The 19,907-nt window shown below is 40.3% G+C and overlaps 1 protein-coding gene across 1 annotated transcript in view; it reads left to right on the forward strand.

The window, feature by feature from the left end:
• Positions 1-19,907, forward strand: part of NHSL1 (NHS like 1) — a gene marked incomplete at both ends in the record, with an annotated part of 162,663 nt that overhangs the window by 122,438 nt on the left and 20,318 nt on the right. The window contains 3 exons of the mRNA XM_079550104.1: positions 8,905-9,032; positions 11,128-11,199; positions 16,235-16,427. Coding sequence (XP_079406230.1) covers positions 8,905-9,032; positions 11,128-11,199; positions 16,235-16,427 — 393 coding nt within the window. The remainder of the gene's footprint in view (positions 1-8,904; positions 9,033-11,127; positions 11,200-16,234; positions 16,428-19,907) is intronic.

Raw genomic sequence — 19,907 nt, forward strand, 5'->3', positions numbered from 1 at the left:
ATTTTAGATAGCTTTAAAAGTTGAGCATTGAGTGTTCAAGAGAAAAACTAATAGAAATCTTCTCTGTTTTTATATCAACCATGTCCAGTAGTCTAAGAAACAGCAAATATTCATAACAATACAAGAGGAAAAGATGACTTTTTTAAATGCCAGCATCAAACATGCAAAAGGAGGCGAAGAAAACTGTTAAACTTAAGACATCTTGTCACCAGTAAATGTAGTGGTATAACACTTGCAGAAATTATCTTAAGGCAAACAGTGATTTTGAGCGCTCTCCATGACAGCCTGTTAACAAATATCTTCTGTAATGGCTGTAGCATTTTGGTGCCATTAGAAATTTTTTCTTTATGGCTAAATCATACAGGCCACCTGGGAAGCTGGGAGTGGGACTACATTAATTTGTTTTTGAAAAGCTTAAGGAAAAAAGGAATGGTCAAAGTGTTTGCATTCACTAAATCTGTAAAAGGTATTTCGCATTTCAGAGTTCCTGTTACTTTGAATCCTTTCTAAAGGCTTGCACCTGGTCTGGACCCTTGAAAAATAAATCTAACTGCATGCTTGCTTTACTTTTAATGTTGCACTTCTTGCCCCATCCTTGCACTTGTACAAACATTTGCTCAGCTGAGCCCTGAAGTAGCCTGGGGAAGCTGGTCTGGAGGGATGACCTGTTGTTGTGTCAGGACCCTCTTTCCCAGTGGAGAGCCCAGCTCATTTATGAGGTGCCCAGTGCCAGCACTAGGGGAGCGATCACAAGCTCAAGCGCAAGATGTTCCCTCTGTACACCAGGAAGCACTTATGTGCTGTTCAGGTGATGGAGTGCTGGCACAGTTTGTCCAGACAGGCTGTACGGTCTTCTCTTCAGAGATGTTCGAAAGCTCTGCCTGGACATGATGCTAAGCATCCTGCTCTGAGTCTCCTTGTTTGGCTACGGTTTGGAGCAGATGGGCCCAGAGGTTCCTTCTGACCTCTACTACCCTGTGATTCTGTAAAAAAACGGATGAAGAAATAGCAATATAAAATTGCATTTTGGGGAAGGAGATGTGGTATAACAGGGCAGGTGGCTGGATTGGCATAGGCTGGTATTAGCCAAAGCATCTAGAAAGAGCTGTTGAGTTTTTTTTTCAACTGGGCTGGCATGGTAGTACATCTGTTGAAATTCTGGACTCATTAAAAATGGGAGTCTGAACAGAACAGCACACTGAATATATCACAGCTAAAGTTCATGAACTTGCTTTACAGTTAGAATTGGTCACAGTTCAGTTGTTACACAAGTGCATCATTGCTGTGGCTTTACAACATATTTTAAAGCTTTGATATAGAGCACTCCCTGTGATAATCAAGTTCTGCGGATGATATGGGGATTTATACATTTAAGGGAAATAGGATTTGATCCAAGCTGAGTGAATTTTTGGGAGGAATGAATATAAAGTGGTAGAGGCAAGCTGTCTGCCTCATTTAGATCCAGTGACAAAAATAGATGCTGCATTGGAATTAAATTGAGTTGTTTTTTTTTTTTTTAAAAGTCACATTTAGCGTGAGATCTTTGTTGAACACCAGATTGCCTTTGTACAGCCCTGCACATATGCAACCTGTTTCATCCACACAAGGAAAGCTGTGCATTCTTATCTGCACATTGCAGATGATACACAAATAAGGAGACCCAAAGTGAAAGCTGGTGACTTTAGCTAGCTTTACCATCTTAAAGAGACCTTTGAACTAGAGTGTCTGTTTTAATTACGATTTCAGGCTTTATTATTCTCCTCAAGCTTTTTATCTTGGAAAATTACCTCCTGAAATTCCCATTAACTGTGCTTCTGCGTCACATCTAGAGTCCAGAGTCACCCTGTCCTTGTTTTTGTCACACTGTAATGCAGAAAGCAGACCAGGGAGCAGCATCTGAGGAAGGCCTAGTTTGATAGATACGCTCAGAGTGCATCCCAGTATAACACCAGTGTGACCAGTCCCACACAAAATAGAGAGGTGGCAGTTATGTTTAAGGTAGCAGCCCTTTTGCCTCATAGTTAGAGCATGCAGTTAGAAAGCTGCAAGTTTGACTGGTGCCAAAAATCTCATAAAAAGCGCACAATCTTCACAAGTAGAGATGTTGAATTCCGTTAAATTCTTCTGCTCCTTAGAAAAGGTTGTCCACAGTGCTGGAACTGGCACTGGTTGCTGCTTATATGATGGAGAGGACAAGAGCAAAGGCAGCTTGGCCTTTTAGCTGCCTTTACCTCAAAGTGCATTCCCATATCCATGTGGTGCAGGCAAAGCACGGATAACCACTGCGGGTCTGACTTTAGGAGGCACGCTGGTAAAATTTAGATTGTGTTATGACTACAGGCGCAAAGTTTTTGCCTGGACCTAACCTGAGTGGATTTGCTTGGTTAGCAGCAATACCAAGTATTCTGACACCTGGTTCTGTGTGCCATAAAGTTGTGATACTTACGTTCCCTCAGCTCAGCTGGAAAAGCAAATTCAAAGAGTGCCTGAAGACTAAGTGCAATTATTTATTGGCTTTGAAACAGGTCTTATTCCAAAGTAGAAAGCAATGATGTATTAAGTTACAGAAGTGATTAAAAAAGTGCGGTGTATAAAGTAATATGTTACTTTAAAAAGTTTGCTTTCACAGTATGGTTTTCATTCTGTTGGAGAGGTTTAATGAGACAAATATATGTTGTACTGTGGTCTGTCAGTACTCATAAGATAAAGTTTGTGGTCCTGACTTACGGAGGAAGGAGATTTTTTATATTTACAGATAAGAAGGGGTTAGCTACAATGTTTAAAGCTAAAAAGAAAAAAAAAAAAAAGAATCTGACCTGAGGGAATAGAGCAGTTTTCCAGTGATATGCTCAGTGAGTGGATGAACGTGCTTTAATATTCTAGTCAGCGGATTTATTTCTATGGTTGACAGTTTAGCTGACTCCTGCAGTTAATAGCCTCTCTCTGTAGTACCAAAAAAAAAAAAAAAAAAAAGGAAATCCCCACACTACACTACAAAACACAAGTTATTACATGAAAGGCTCTGCCAAGAAGTCACCCTGAGTAGAACTGAGATAATTTCTCGAGCATGCCGACGCAGCTGTCAGCTTTTCGCTTGTCCATTCTTGCTCCCAAGGCAGCAGGGAGTGGGGCACACGGGAGCGCCTGCTGCTCTCTGCCCCTCCTCTCTGCACTATAGCCCTTCTGTTTCTGCAGCCTGGGGCAGCTCTGTGTGGTTCATCCTTTCCCCTGTGAAATTGCCCCTGACTTGGTAGATGTTTTCTTTCTGGGTTTTAGCAACTAGTCCTGAGGTGCAGGCTCTGTTCTTTGGTGCAAGGCAAGCTTGAGTGTTTCTGGGACATTTATCCCTGCTTGCTCAAGCAGTCTGATGATTGCCTCCACAGCTTTTTATTTCAAGCAAGACAGGGCTCTTTGGATATTGGAATAACTTAGCTGCCATATCTCTTAACTGTAAGTATCACGTTAGTTTAAAATTCACGACAACAGTGGTTGCTAGTGAATGCTTAGAAATGCAGACGGGTGGATTATTTGTATTGAGCTCTTACATGTTCTCTCAAGCATGTGTTTGAGTGTATACGTGTGGACAACTGCACTACAGAGCTTAAGGCCTGATTCTGCAACCGTCACGTGAGCGATGTTTGCTTACACGTGTAATCTCATTAGGACTAATTTAGTAAGTGGCAGCTGTACATTGAGGCCTGAGGCAGTGGGGCCTGGTGCTGGCTGTGATGGCTGTGCCATGGCCTGGCTGCTCCTTGCAGGGAGCCAGGCTCAGGTGGGATCTGTCCTGAAAACCGGTACTGGGTGCCTGTCTGCTTGCAGCCGGGGAGCTCTCCTGTGAAGGGGCCACTGACAGCCTTGAACAGTTATGTTACAATGAAAAGAAATCTTCTAGAAAGCTTCTGAAAATGACCCTAGTATGTGGGTTGCTCCAAAAGTAATGCTTCCTATTTATTTCCATGGAAACTGCAACTGATACAAAGAGCACAATAACACTATTTGATAGAACAAATTCGCAGCTACAAAAAGCTGTATTTCAACATCGTCACCACTGTGACCTATGCATTTTCACCAGCTATAAACCAGAGTCTTCGTACCACACATAAAAATAACAAAGCAGAAGTGGTTTGCTGTTGTTACTTCTGAAATGTACCACCCACCACCTCACATCCACTGTTTGGTTCTCCATAAACATTCAGCAAGTGTCAATTAATATCAGTGGGTACAATTTTTTTCTGCGTGGAGGAATTCAGTGAATTAGGAATCATTACTTACAGAGCAGTACTTCTCTCTTCGCTCTCTCTGACCATTCTGTTGCTGGCAGGGCAGTGCGTTTTGCTTCATGTAAATTTCCAAGACTCCATGATTAATTTCAGTGGAAAATTTTGGAATGTATAAAATGTTACCAAAGGAGAGAAAAAGATCCAATGCATGCTAGAAAACCAAGCATTTCTTGTGCCACGGAGCAGTGTGATGTGGATGTTGAACTAAGCGGACAAGTTATACCTTAATCCTGGTTTTCCACAGTAATACCATGTCAAATGAATTAATGAGGTATCAGTGCTGTGCCTTCTGTTCACCCAGGTGATTTGTGTCTCAAATTTTCATGTAACAATATAGTTTCAGATTGTCTGTAAAGCTGTAAATCACTTGGATACGCAAAGTTTGCTACTGTGTGTTATCAGCTCAGGGTCAAATGGAATTACATGTGAGTTCTTAGTGTAAAATGAAGAGATCTACGTGGGATTGAGTGGCCTTGATGGTATTTTGTACCCATGGCCTCACTGCATGCCACAGAGGCCAATAAGGTTTTATGTGGAGAGCTTGAGCTATTAAGCTGGAGCCTGATCTTTGGACCTTACCCTATGGAATTATTGCCAAAACATTGTAAAAAGTAAGAATTAGCAAAGCTCAGTAAGCTGTAGAGTAGTGCAGAATTCAGTGTTCGTGGCTTAATATTTTGATGCAGGATTGCACTCAGCTCCATTGCCTGTAAATTCCCCTTTTGGAAGTCGGAACTGTGACTAGGTCATGTGTTGCTGGTGAGAAGCAGAGCATCTTTAGTAAGCTGCTGTCTTACACTAGGATTTAGCAAACTGCAATAATGAAACACTGAGCAGACATATGAGGGGTTGGTTAAATGGCAGCAACACAGATACTACGGTATGGGCACTGACAGCACTAACACATATTTTTCTGTCACACATCCCCTGAATCTACCCTACTCACTGTAACAGTAATGGAAAACCTTTAAAAGTCTTTAGACCACATTTCTCAAACACTTTCTTTATGCCTAACTAAAACCCACCCTGTGAACAGCAAAACTCTCTTCAGGCAAAATTTCCATCTCTAAGAAGAGTTAACTTAGCCATGTAAGTGAGGAAAAATTATTTTATAACATAATGTGACTAAATCAATTTTTAAGCAATAATTATAATATAGAATAAGTTTTGAAATAATATATCACTAGTACGGAATGAAAAGGACAAAGAACTATTTTATGACTTTAATTAGAGAAGCACTTGAAAGGCAGCAGGAGATGGTACACAGTACCTCTCCATGGTTATCCCCAGGAGCTGATGAAGGGGAAGTGGTGAGGGCATAGTTTGGCTGTTGTGCTGGGGCACTGCCCAGTGCTTCCATCTATTGCAGTCACTCAGCCACAGAGAGGCATTTTCCTAGTTTTTGCAGGCAAGTGGCAGCTGTTGAGGGAAGAAAGCTATTTCATTTGGGACACAGTAATACTGTTTCACTGTTCAGATCAGATACACTCTAAGTAATGCAGCATATAGAGCATGCATTGAACTATCTGTGCATATGCTGCTGAGTTGATCTCAAGCAAGTGCATCCACAGGAATCAGTGTTTGTGTCCTGTATGATGCAGTCTTCTGTATTTTGCTTCAGCAATTTTTAGGCAGAGATTTTTAGGCTGTGCACATTTTTGTGTACTGAATAGCATGGATATATCAGCCTTGACATGAGGTTCAAGAGTGTGTATATCCATGGCTCAGTTAGCACTCATGTACTGGTGCATTCTTAGAACTGAAGGTTATTAATAACTGAAGCTGCCTGTCTCCTTTTTTTCTTTCTTTTCTTTCTTTCTTTTTTTTTTTTAACCTATTCAGACATCTCTGAAATAACACGAATATTTGTAGGAAGTTTTTCACTAGCTCTGTCTAGTGTTCCTCCCTGCTGGGATAGTTGGATTGTGGTATTGCTCCTCTGGGAAAAAAGATCCATGTCTGGAAGTTTTCATAATGTACTTGTTCCTAATATATATATTTTTAAAGTGTGTGTATATATGTATATATATAAAGCCTTTTGCTGAAAAATCCAAAGTTAATTGCTTACAGAGGACCATGTGGGACTTAAGGAGGCACTCAGATGAGGTGTGTTCTTCTCATCTAGAACACTTTTCAGACAGAAGTTACGAGATTTGGTCTGACAGTGGCAGTAGCATTGCTTGGGTACAGTGGCTGACCTCCTGTTGGGCTGTTACAAAGTGAAGTTACAGATACCTGCCTGAAACCTCTGCAGAAGTATAGCTGGCCTCAGGCGCTGTCTAGAACTGTGAAATGTGCTGTGACAGTAAACAAACAAAAAAACAGTTCCTTGGGACTGGTCACCTTTCTCTGGGTGAGTTTCAGCAATTTGAGCAATTCTCTTGACTTCTGCAGCCACATCACTGCAGTGGCTTCTGATATTACTTGGGTATTGCATTGTGGACCAACAGAGATTCTGAGCTTGATTAACAGCCACTGTTTTATTGTCATTTCGCTTGCTGAACTTGCTGTGGACTTTTGAAGCCTTTGGTTCTGTCTTCTTCAAAAGTTCAGGGAGTTCTTCTCAGACCTCCTGAAGTGCACTATTCATCGTCTTCATCTCCTTAGTTAGAAGAATAAGTAAAGCTAAGCAGCTGATACCAGAGCATGCATCTGTTGCACTTCATAAAGCCTGTGGTTCTTGAGGCGTTCATCCAGTGATTGCCCGGTGTTGGAGGAGCCACAGAAGCAGTTGGTCAGGACCCAAGGCCTCATCCCAGGAGTGGAAGGAAAACTAACTTCACTCCTATGTACATCTTGTGTTGCCTTTGTGTTGGTTTGAAGTGATGAGTGACTGATCTGAAGGCAAAACTTGCAGTGCCGAAGTCGACAATTTGGGCATTAACCTCTGCTGCAATTTGACACAAGTTTTCATGCTGTTCCATTTTGCCCCAGCCTGCTTATTGCTGCTGGTTGTAGCTCACACCAACAAACTGGCCCATCGGGGTGCTTGTCTTTGTGAGCTTTGTGTGCTGGATTTGCCTGGATCCAGTGCCAGATCTGGAGTGGTGGGGGAGAAATTTGTTTTCCTGTGGTTGCTGGCATCCTTTTCTCAGCCCCCTCTGAGGCCCAGCAGCTGTTTGCCAGATGCGTGCGGTGCCGGTGCGCTCACACGTGTGGGACTGGTAAGCAGGCTTGCTGACTGAGCTATCAGAATTCATGTGGGTCTCAGAATCCACCGCTGCCAGCTTAGGGCCTTGAACTGAGAGAATGATGGGTTTGTGCCCTTTTTGATCTCATGCAGAAGCATGCAACAGGCCGGGACTTGCGTCTGGCTCTGATGGAAACAGCTAATTGTCAGTTGCATACTCTTACTGTTGATATGTGTGTGCATATGAAAAGGAGTCCGTGTTGATTAAACGATTGCAGAGCTGTGGTTGCTCGAGGTCAGTTAAACTATCCCCATGGAGTCCTACAGAACCCAGTTTTAAAAACGTCTGATATAACCTAGGAAACATGCTGAAGTTGCAAGTCGTAACTCCAGTTAATCATTTGACAAGCCAAAGCCTCTATAAAATGTTTCCCTCAGTATAAACACTACATATTTTCCATTTTAAGGAGTACTAAAGAGATCAAGTTAGGGGGACAGATAGTACAGTCTCAGAATATCTTTCCCCAGCAAGTGATGACAAAAGCACTTTGTGTCAGCCTATATATTGTGCAGAAATCTCAGTTCCTTGGATAGAAATCTAACAAATAATTTTCTTTTTTGCAATCCTCATCTTTCAGCAGATTCACATATCTGTCTCTGAAAGTGTAAAGCTAACAGTTTGACTGGGCTGATGAATTTGGTTGCCACATCTTGAACGTTTAATTTTTCCTTATGTTGTGGCGTCTGTTCTTCTTTAGCACAGTCACAATGAATATCAATTAGGAGTCGGGAGGACAGTTACAGAAGACTTGGATGTGGGGGGATAAGGGTGCTGACTATGATTTTGGCCATTTGAGTGGAGATGCATGTTTGCTGTGAATTCTTTCTGAACTTTGAAAATTCTTCGGTTATAAACTATGCATGCTTTGTGTCGACAAGAGATTTTAAAATCCCTGTGCTTTGCATTCCTCTTTACAAAATCACAGTAAATGGTCTGTTCTGTAGGCACGAAGACAAGATGAGTGGTCAGTGCCAAAGTTACTTAGCAGATGGTGCTTGAGTAGTGAGTAACATCATCATTTCGAGTGCAAGGCACATAATGGGTGTCTGCCGGCCTGGCAAATGAGACCCTGGTGTTACTTGCATGCTACTGTCTCCTATCCTGCAAGATGCTGCCATCTGTCAAGATACTGAGCCAGACCTCGCTTAAAAACCAACAAATAAATCAATTTCCATCTTCAAATCTTTCGCCATCTCTTATTTGAATAAAAGCCACATGTATACATGCTATGCATGGGCATACATGTATAAATAAAGAGAGGGAGACTGAATATAGATTAAAGATATGAGAAATGCAACTCTGTTTTATTGCTTGGGATGGACAGTGCTAATGCATGGCAACCTCTTTGAGTAAAACACAATATATTTTTGAGTGTAAACAGTAAATGCTCTGCTAATACATTGATTTCCTCTTTCCCTGTCTTTTGGCAGAGTGTGACAAACTGCGGAGAGATGGCTATCGGAGCTCTCAGTATTACTCTCAGGGCCCCACCTTCTCCTCGTCCTCCAGTGCAATCTGTGGAAGTTACCAGGATGATTATGAAGAAATTGAACAAAAGGTAATGGTGAAAAGTAAAGTGCTGGAATGAATATACGCCTGCTACAGTTTAATTGCCTGCAATACTGCTCCTCTGTCTTCATCTTCGCCTGTTGTGTGTGTGGGCTCCAAAGACAAGCTGTGGCTAACTTTGGTGCTTCAGTGCTGTGGGCTAAGATAGACAGAAAGATACTCTGGAGCCTGGCTATCCAAACCTGAAGTGCTGGAGCTCCTGGGATTTTCAAGACAGATATTCTAGAATACTTTGCCCCAAAATGTTGCTTATGAATAGTTACTTGTAAAGTCTGGTTTTTTGAAGTGTTACTAAGCCATATGCACTTTTGTAGCACAGACCAAATAATCCTGTCTGTATACCTAGTGTGCAAATCCTTAGAACTCAGTTTAAAGGGTACAGTGGTTTGAGTGCTGTTTTCCATGCTTTTAAATCACATACTGAAAATTATCATAGAACATATACAGTCCCTCACCCAGTATTTGATTGCTTTATATCTGCGTATTGGCAGGGAATGTTGCTGCACCCCACTGAGTTCTTTGTGATATGTATTGGCAGCAAGCAGCAAATGTAAAACAATGACAATTTGCAAAACCTTACTGAAATCAGTGGAATTATGATTTGCACTGGTGTCAGCATTAACTGTTTGAAAAAATTTAGTGCAGCTAGTTATGCTTCAGGGAAAGGATAGCACTTCAATTTCAAATTAGAATAGTTTCCCTTAGATATTTTTAGCTGTAGGCATGATTCAAAGCTGATGAAAAAGTGGTCAAAATGACAGTATAAGGTGTTAATAATTATCTCAAAACTTAAACCATAACCCTGACACTCTTTTGCAGCTCTGTACTCCCTTACAAAGTGCAACATACTCCATGTTGTAAAACTAGTGCTTTATGATGACCTTTGACCAGCATCATTTTATTTGGCTTTACATTACATAATGACATAAAATTTTACTAATTTTTTAAAAATGAACACTTAACAGGTCACTGAACTTGAATTATAGTCCCACTGGTAAAATACAGAATACTTCTGATAACTTATGCCTTGAGACAGTCATTTTTCAGATGTTAGCATAGTTCTTCAGTAACAGTGTGAAGCTGAGGTCACCAAATCCCATGATTCAGAATGTGAACTCCTTACCGGTAGATGAAAGCTTTGTGGCTTTGTTGTCTATTCAGAGCAAGGAAGCCAACATTTAAATTCTGTGCATGCAGCACCAGCTGAAATTTGAGAATAACAGAATAATCATAGATGAATGAATAGCTATTTACTGCTTGTGAATTTACTTCTAAGTTGACCTATTTGCTGTGTTTGATAAAACCTCTGTTTTACTGCATGGAGCTTTCACAAAGGAAGCTGTCTTTCCACACTCATTTTTATCTACTAAAAAAAAAAAAAAAAAAAAAAGACAAATATTCCACTTGTCTGTCTTCACTGGAGACATAATGTGAAACCATGGCTTAGATCACACAAGAGAAGACCTACATCCACAAATACTCTTTTGTGGAGGTGAGTGTCGGTTACCACAGGGTGATATTCATACTACAAAGCACGCAGTTCTTAAAAGATGTTTAAGTGTTATTGTTTCAAAGCAAAAACAGGCTAGTTAGCCCAACCCAAAAAGCAAGCAGACAGAAGGAGAAAACATGGAAACTTGAAATGCCTTGAGTGTTAGTTTATATAAAGCAAACTTCTTGGAACTACCCTTTTACTCTTAGCTTGATTCATGTAAGTTGCATTAATGGAGCACAATCCAATCCCCATTTCAGTGTATTTCTGCTGATCCTAATTGAGTTTGTTGGTGATTAAATTGGTTTGCCTGGATTTTACATCTCAGTACTGTAACCAGTGTCCTCCTTTGTCACCTCTTACATACCACCATTGGTGACACTACTTGAAAAGTGTTGCTGTCCTTCAGTACTGGTCAGGGATATACTGAGATGTCACTTTCAAACACTGGTTCCTTTACGTTCTGAAATATATACATTGTGTATTTTAAGTGTATTTGTCTTTTGTGTGTGTGTGTTTATTTTTTCTCCCCTCATTCTTCCTTCCTTGCCTTTTTATCACTCATTTTCTTTCTTTTTGTCTCACTCAACAGTCTAGTCTGTTAGACTGCATCTCTCAGTCTTGCATTAGCGCCTGCTGTAACTTGGTTCCCCGGAGCAACAAGGTACTTTGTCCACAAATGGGACCATCTAGCTGTCTCATCTGCAGCTTGATGTTACTTGTAGCATTTAGCACATAAGCAATCTTTACATTCTGCCCTTAGCTTTCAGTTGTTCTCTGTTAAAAATTGATTAAATGTAGAAAAACCAACTGCTCAACAGAAAAATGCCATGCCAAGTTTGTTTCCTGCATTTTTCTTCATTATTCCCTTTTTGTCTGCAGTCCAATATCTTTTAGTTGCTTTTAATTACTTTTGGTCTATTAACATTTGCCTCCTTTGAAACTCCTTCCCCAGTGAACACTGTGTTTTTTTTATTTGGCTGTGTGGTGGTTTTTTTAATTAGCCAAGGAAAAAGTTTCCTAATTGGAGTAACATAGCTTCTAAATGATGAACATGAGCTATAGAGAGTACTTGCTCGCAGGCACGTGCTGTATCATGTCTTTATTCCATCTATGAAAAATCTCATGGTATTTTTCCCTAGATACTGTTACTTGAGTTATGAACTTTGTTTTGATAGTCTTTTAATTCTGGTTAACAAAACAGCTCCTTTGCTTATTTATGGGGCAAAAAAATGTGTACTTTTGACACTGTGTTCACCCAAACCAAATTGTTTCTTTAATATCTGCAAGAAATTGTTTAGAATGTACAGTGAAAACAAATGCATTAACTGTATTAGCTTGAGGGACTTGAAGTGATGTGATGTAAAAATTCGGCTTAGTTTTGAGAGGGGCTGAAGAAGCGAGTGTTCAGGTTGGAAGTGTGAATGTCTATGAGCCTTGCTGTTGCTGGCATACCTGGAGGTGCCTCCAGACTGTGATGCCCTCAACTGGTTCCCCCACCCCTTGGCTGTGATTATGAGTGAGTACACGTGTAATCAGCATAGGCATTTTATACTGCTTTGCCTTTTTTTTTAGTGCTGATAATGCTGAAATAAACAAGAGAGTTAGGCAAAGCAGATTATGATAACAAAGAGAATAGATAGAAACCTTACCCATATCCTGGGCTCACTTACAAAACTCCAGCAGACTGGGTCTTCAGAAGAGATCCTTCCCCACTGGTAGCCAGATCTTAAATGGGTCTAGGAGAGGTGGAGCCATGCTCCACCCCTTCCAGCAGCACAGGTGAATTGCCTTCACCTGTGCTCCTGTGGCTGACTCATTGCTTGTCTCAGGTGATCAATCAGAGGTTCAGGCCATGACTCAGCAGTTCCCATACAGTTGAGACAGCAGTTCAAAGAAGAAAACGTGTTTGTGAGAAAAAGAGCTCAAAGCCATCAAAGGCTGGAGAGGAAATAGGGTGTTGAGAGAGATGAATAGATGACTCAATTGCTTTGGCTCTCATCCACAGCAGCATAGAATTTTTTCTCAACTTTGTTTTTCAGAAAATTTCTAATTTTGAGAATGGTTGTGATGGACAGTGAGGAAAATGACATGCCTACAAGTTTTAAGGTCCTTTGCTTAAAAGTAAGACTTGTATGGATTGTTTTTTCTTCTGGAGGTCCTGTCTTTTCAGACAGTGTAGTACAAACCATTGCAATATACAAAGGCTAAGAATAAACAGGAACCTGGGGCAGGACATGCTGTGAGATGCGCAGCGTGGCATCACTTGTCAGCTGGGACCTCTCAAGCAGCATGAGTGTGCTCAGGCAATGAAGCTGTTATGTGTCACAGTGCCTGAGTGGACAGGGGACAAGAAGTCAGCAAGGCAGTGAAGGGGCTCTAGCTTTGTGAACCAAGTAGCTCCCCTCTGACTGTGGTGTATTCATGAGCCGTTCTGTCCTGCATTCTCATTTCAGCTTCTCCTTAGAAAGTTCAGGCTTTTTCCCCTCTAGAGCATGTTTGTGAAAAGACAGCAAGGTCCAGTGTTCCGGACCTTCCCTTCTTCCCTGATCCATTAAAGTGCACCAATCCAATGGATTTCTTAGAGGAGGTGGGTGAAGCATCCCATTTGGAAACTGCGTAAAAATTTGATCATGTAAATCAAACCATAACATTGTTTTGAGTAGGAGATGCTTTAAAAATGAGAGGGGTGCAAACTGTTCTGTGAAAAGCAGTGTTTATGCTGAGATTTGCTGAGCAGATAGTGTGATCTCAAAACACTGTCCAGTGCTATTTCTCATATAGCAGACCTCACTTCAAAAGACATTTCTGTCTGTACAGCAGCAATCTGTTGAATCTTCCTGCAAAGTTCTGTATTGTAAATCTGGGTGCATTTTCTAAAAATATGTAACTTTCACAAAGGCACATGAAGTATAAAATATTTTTTTCCTCTCTTTTCTAATTTTGTCATAGCTAGAAAATTAGATAAGAAATTTGTGTGAAGAAAGTTGAAAAATGAGTTACTTTCTACTCTGCACAGGACATTTAAGTATGGCTTTTGACCTATGCTGCCCTTTGAAAGAATCTTTACATCAAAAAGCAAGTAAATGTACCACTAGCACTGTGAGTACTTTGGGAGAAGGTATTTGAGTAGAGATAGTCATGCTTATCCAGAAACCACAGAAAGCGTACCTGCAGATGAAACACTAACACTCCTTCCCACACTCAAAACCAGCAGCTCTCCTACTGAATTCTTTTTGCAGAAATATACACCACTGTCCAAAAGCAGTCATCTTTTCTGAAGCAGTGCTTGGCCACAGCTGCACAACTGAGTTATCAATTGCTTTTCATTCATTACGTACTTACTGTACCGATCAGTTTCTGTCCTCTTTCCTCTGTGCTTCCTCAGTTTTCTGGCCTTTTAATTCTGTAAAATTTCTGATGGTTATTCCATGCTTTTTTGTATAACTAGGATTCCCTCGTAGTCAGTGCTTCAGTCCCCCAGTTTTTCTTTTAGTATTCTGTATTTCTGTTGGGGAAGGAAGGGTAGCTTTGTAACCCGTATCTCTGTCACCTGACATTTTGGAGTAGCCCCTGGTGACTGTGACTGACAGCTGAGACCTGGCATTGCACTGGCACTGTCTGAACATGACTGTCACTGATGTTGATGCTGTCACCCACAGCAGAGCATCCGCAGGTGGCTGCAGCTCACAAACTGCAAAGCCAGCCTTGCAGTGCCTTCCTTGCTGTGCTGATGCAGACAGAGCTATTTGTGCAAGAGGGAAGATGATATTTCTCCTCTCCATCTTCTGATTAGTCCTTTGAGTGCTTACACGCACATCTCTAACACCAGTGATGCCCCATGTGGGCTACCACACAGATGTGGGTTGCAGTGCCTTTTTTGCTCTGAGCTGTTGTGGAACAAACTGGAGGAGGCACAGCCTGGAGGCAGCTTTCCCATCTGCAGTGGCGTTTCTCTCTCACATTGCTCGAGCTAGTGGAGGTTTTTATAAATGTGAGTGATTTGAAATGGGAAAGCACTTCCATTTGTGTGTAAGTACTTTAAGTGTGCCTGCACCATGTACATTTATAAACAATGTATGCACACAGACACACATAAAAAAAGAAACATTCACATTATGTTTGTGTATTATTATTATTACCTGAAGGGATTCCATATATATATATATGTATATATAATATATATATATATATATATATATATATATATATATATATATATATATATATTTTAATTTACTTTTTGCCTGGAATCTGCTTTGATTTATTGATCTGTAATGAAATGTTGGGTCCAGTCTGAAAGAATTGACAGTGCACAGTGGTGTGAATAAATGGTTATTTATAAACAGTGGGAACTTCTCATGATGACAAGGAGAAAATTAAAATCAGGAATGATAAACAGTGGTTGCAGCGTGGTGTTTCGTCACGCCTTTGTGTGCCACTCAGCTTCAAGAGAGAGCAAATCACTTAGACAATAATGACAGAGAAAGTCCGTCTGTTACAAACAGCAGTTACACCTCTCTCAAGCAGAGGGAATAACTGTGGGGAGATTGGCAATCCAGTGCCAGCAGCCCCATTTTGGGTAATATTCTGCAGGCAGTGGGAGAAACAAAGAGAAGGTGGTGGTAAGGAACCTGGTTTGGGGGCAGAGGGCAGATTCCACCTTGCAGAGCAGCCAGGGCAACCAGCTCTGAAATGGGCGTGATAAACAGCTTCAGAGGTCTCTGCTGTCCCTACCGCCTCCACACTCAGAAGTGTTTGTTCTCTTCCTTGTTGTATCCGTAGGCAGGAGGAAGAGGAGCTTCTTTTTCCTCCAGGTATTTCTTCCTCTGCTGTTCTTGGGATAACCTGAGGTCCCTTTGCAATGAAAACAGATTTGCTCCCCTAAAGGAAGTGTCTTTTTTGGCATTATAAGTTTGGCTGGTGGAAGGATTTGTACAAGCTGTTGCAACCTCTTTTTCTGATGCAGAAAGGTTTTATTCATTTATTTGAAGAAAAATATCCGTCATAGATGTGATATCTAACACTTTTGCTAAGGAGCAACTTTAAAAATGGCCATTGTATGTATACTAATACTTTTAACCACTTCATCCTTTAAAAACAAGCAAATCTTGAATTTCTCCAAAGCCAACACTTTTCCACACTGATCCCTGGCTGATGGTTACGTTAAGTGTATTGGCTGAATCATTTACAGAGCTCTCCCCAAATGTGTCTCTTCCTAATAGATGTCTTCCTTACCCACCTCATAGCTTAGTATAGCTACATCATAGCAGAGCTCAACCTCATCTTTCCAATGGGACACTGCGGAGAAGAGAGGAAGGGGAGGTAAAGCTCTATTCATTATTTCTAAAAGTGAGAGGGGTTGGTTGCTGAAGGAACAATGTAAACGTGTAAGATAATTATTTACTGTGCTTTGCTCCTCCTTCATTTATATGGTTCTAAACCTGATCAGATGTCATGGGTAAATCCAGTCTAGAGTTGTTTTTCCTCTGTTTTGTTTTTATTTTTTGCTTGCTGTTGGATTTTTGGCAGTTGTTGGTTTTTCATTTGTTTTAAAAAGTTACTTGTAAATTAGTGTGTGTTATTTGTGAGGGTGTATCCACAAGCCATCATGCTGACTGCAGCAGCAGTACCTTAATACTTAGTCCTCTGTTTTTCCAGTCGAGAACTAACACTGTTGCATGTATGTCTATTTGCAGTGTTCTGTCTCTTCCCCAGAAGAAGAAAAGCTTATCACCATCAAAAGGCCTAAAACCCCAGTTTCAAGTGAGTTATCAGATATCAACACACAAACCAACTGGACTAAGTCGCTTCCACTGCCAACACCAGAAGAGAAGATGAGACAGCAAGCACAGGCAGTCCAAACAGATGTGGTTCCTATTAATGTGACTGGTAGGCTTTTCACTTTAGAAATTGTATTATGCTGGTTAGGGAGGGGAGGGATTATAGGAGACCCATTAGGTGGTATTTTAACACTCAAATGTTCCATATTTGAGGCATGAATTTGAAGTTACTTCTTGCACCTTTCTGTGAAAACAATATTTTGCATTTAATAGTCTTTGTCTGCACTTAATGAGAAAAACTCGAAATTCCTTAAAATGAACATTAATGAAGTTAGTCTACACAATGTGGGCTTGAAACAAAATTAGATACTCATTAAATACAAGATGATTGACAAATTACTGTTACCGTAGGCTTCATTAAAGATAAATAATGGAAAATCATGTTTTGTAAAATATTAATGATATTCAGGATTTTCTTCTAGGATCTTTATTTAAGGAAGGTTATCAGAGACTTCTGTATCTTGAAAACTAAATGTTACAAAATTTGAGAAGAGAATTCTTGAGCCTCATTTTCATCAAAAATAAGAGGTTTAGGTGTCGAGGAGAGTAGGGAAAGAACAGAAGGTTAATGAGGCTGTCCTCAATTGAGACACTTGGTATGACAATCAACTTACATGACAGTAGCCCACATTTTCTGCATGCAAGCTGTATATTGATTCTCCATTTTCAAAATGCTCTTTGGTTTCACTGTTGCAGAATTCCTACTCAGTGAAACTTAAATTACAATGAAGTCTAACGTTGCATAGATATTTTGATGTGTGTAAATAGAATTTGTATGAAAGATTGAATAATCACTTTGATTTAATAATCTCTCTGTCTCTGTACAGTATCAAGATTGTTTATTATTAGTTAATTCAAATAATTGACCATTTGCCTGCCAAAACTGGGATGATATTCAATATCCAATTTAATTCAAATGCCATATGGTGTTCTCTGGCTTCATGCTCACTCTTACAATCAATAACTTGCTATGTTCAGTTTTGTTTTGAAAGTAAGTTAGGAATTCTCTTTTTCTATGTGATTATCTTTTTTTTTTTTTTTTTTCCCCCCCACAAGTATTTTTATAAATTATTGTTTTGTTAGCAGTGGAGCACTACTTCTCATACTAAGGTGTGTGATTAAGTTTTAAGATGTAGTTTAAGGCCAGTGATAAACATCAGAGAGCTCTGAAAAATCAGTAAGAAATGTTTCCTTAAGTAGACAGTAGGAAATACTTGAGAGCAGTGGAAGATTATGAACACTCCACCTCTGGAAAATGAATAGAAGGAAAACATGCAGTGCTGAAATGTAACTAGAGTTGTTTGTGTTATCTAGGAAATGTAGGATACAGGTGTAGAAGGCAGAGTTGTGGGAAGAGTGAATTATCGGACGTAATCAATGAACTTTGAGCATGGTTTTGATGTAGCAACAGCAGGAAGACGGTTTACTTACAGAATGGGTAATCTGCCATTTCATTTAATGACCCTGTGTAATGAAAATATATGGGTGAAGTAAATAGATGGAAAGAAAAATGGGGTGAAAGAGATCAAATAGCTGTCCTGAATTTAATTCAGTGTCACAGGAAACATTCAGGAAATATGAATGCATTAGCATAAGTTACACTTAGAATTTCAACCAGATTAATTCAAATGTTGTGGCAAGCCTTGTGCCCCTTGCATGAGTTGGCTTGCCCCCAGCAAGTGCAGCAGTTCTCAACTTTTCTGGTGAAAATAGTACACGTTTATTACACTTCCTGGAATGTGTTGTGTGGCATTCATTCCTTAAAATCAGGATAGTAGGAAGGCATACAAAGCAAGGATGGGGAAGGAAGACTATTCTTTCAGTATGAGAGCTGGTCTCTGGAAACCAGTTTCCTTTTGCCTTGAAATAGCTGTATTGCTGCTTTGCATCAAGACAAGTGACAAAAACAGACTGAGCCCCACACACATACAAAAAAAGCTGCTGTCCTTGTTCCCCTTTAAAAAGTTGCAATCTGCTCCCCTCCTCTGCCCTCCCACACTGTGAGTAGTTGTATTTTGTGAAGTTCCTTATGTTACTATGTGAGGCAGGAAAAAAAAAAAAAAAAAAAAGACCAAAAATTCTGTGCCATTTGTTAAATGTGCTGAGGAACAAACCATAGCTGGTTTTTGTTTTGATTCGGCTTTTTCCTTTGCTTGCTCTTTTTCTTACTCTCCCAGAAGAGAGGTCAAAACATTTCCATTTATTACTCCTGGCATTAAATAAAACGTGAACCTCAGAAGAGGTGACAGCATTTTCAGCAGACCATTAGTAATGATCCTGCTACAATGGCCTGTCACGTGGCTGTGCAACAAATGCTCCGCTACTTCAGCTTTTGGGGGTCCTTGCTAAGCAGATTGCAGCTAATGCAGGGGTAGTAAAAGTCTTTTGGACAGCCTGAAGGTGCAGGAGCATTGCATTAGGCTGACAAGCTGCTGACTAGACATTCATTTTGTAGGATGTTTCAGTCTTTGAGGGTGGCTGGGCTGAGCTTATTCTGGCCTGAAGGAGTTGGGCTGAATTTTCAGTGGTGGCCAGTCTTTGCTTTTACATTATCCTGTGGGTTAAAAGATGTGTAATGGTGTCTCCTGTACTGGGTTTTCTGGAACTAACTTTCTTTCCAGATGGAGGAGTCTGGTGGTGGTGGAGCTGATAGGCAGCAGGCTGGATCCTGGAAAACGTTTAAGCATTTGCTTAAGTCCTGCTTGGTTGACTTCAGTGAGATTTAAACGCATACTTAAATATTTCCAGTGAATCCAAGAAAACTGACTAAATGTGAGGGAGAACTGAGTAAACTAGATGAGGAATGTTTAGACTATTTGTTACAAACCCAATGGAAGAAAAGTATCTTTAAATAATATGTTAAGGTCAGTATTTTCTAAAAGCAGGATAACTATGAAGAGTAGCATAGACTGAAATGTTTTTAATTTGATTGTTAGAGATTTTGAAGCAACTACTTTGAAATCCCATAAATTTGCACAGTGTCTTTGAAAAAGCGATTTTGAAACCATCTGAAGGAGGGTTGGTTGAGTTAGCTCTTTGTTAGCACAGGGGGAGAAGTTAGTGTAGATCAGCTGGCACAATAACTTTTCCCAAGGTCATCCTGTTGGTGTGCCAACATGCATAAAAGACCGTCGTCTTGTTTGCACCCCTTTACTTAGCATTTTGCATAGTATTTTAGTTGGGAGTATTCAAAGCCAATTTTTAGTTTTCTTGCCCCTTACTGTCTCAGGCATAATTGCTGGCTTTGAATGGATCAGTATTTAGAGATGCCAAACATTGTCTTTTGAATTCTTTAAATTCATTATAATGCGGCCAGTTATTATCCTATATAAAAGGGTTATCTAATAGTCCCAACTCAGACTCCATATGGGTGATAATATCATAATAGCAGTAATGCTCCAGACATTGGATTTTTTGTCTCAGTGTTTTGGGGCTTCTGTGAAGCCCATGGGATTCATAGCTCGATATCTCACAGATCCCATGAGATTCCTTCTCCCTTAATCTGCCCTCATTTCAGTCAGTCAGAAAC

This window comes from Tetrao urogallus (assembly GCF_951394365.1).
Source record: "Tetrao urogallus genome assembly, chromosome: 2".
Taxonomy (NCBI): domain Eukaryota; kingdom Metazoa; phylum Chordata; class Aves; order Galliformes; family Phasianidae; genus Tetrao; species Tetrao urogallus.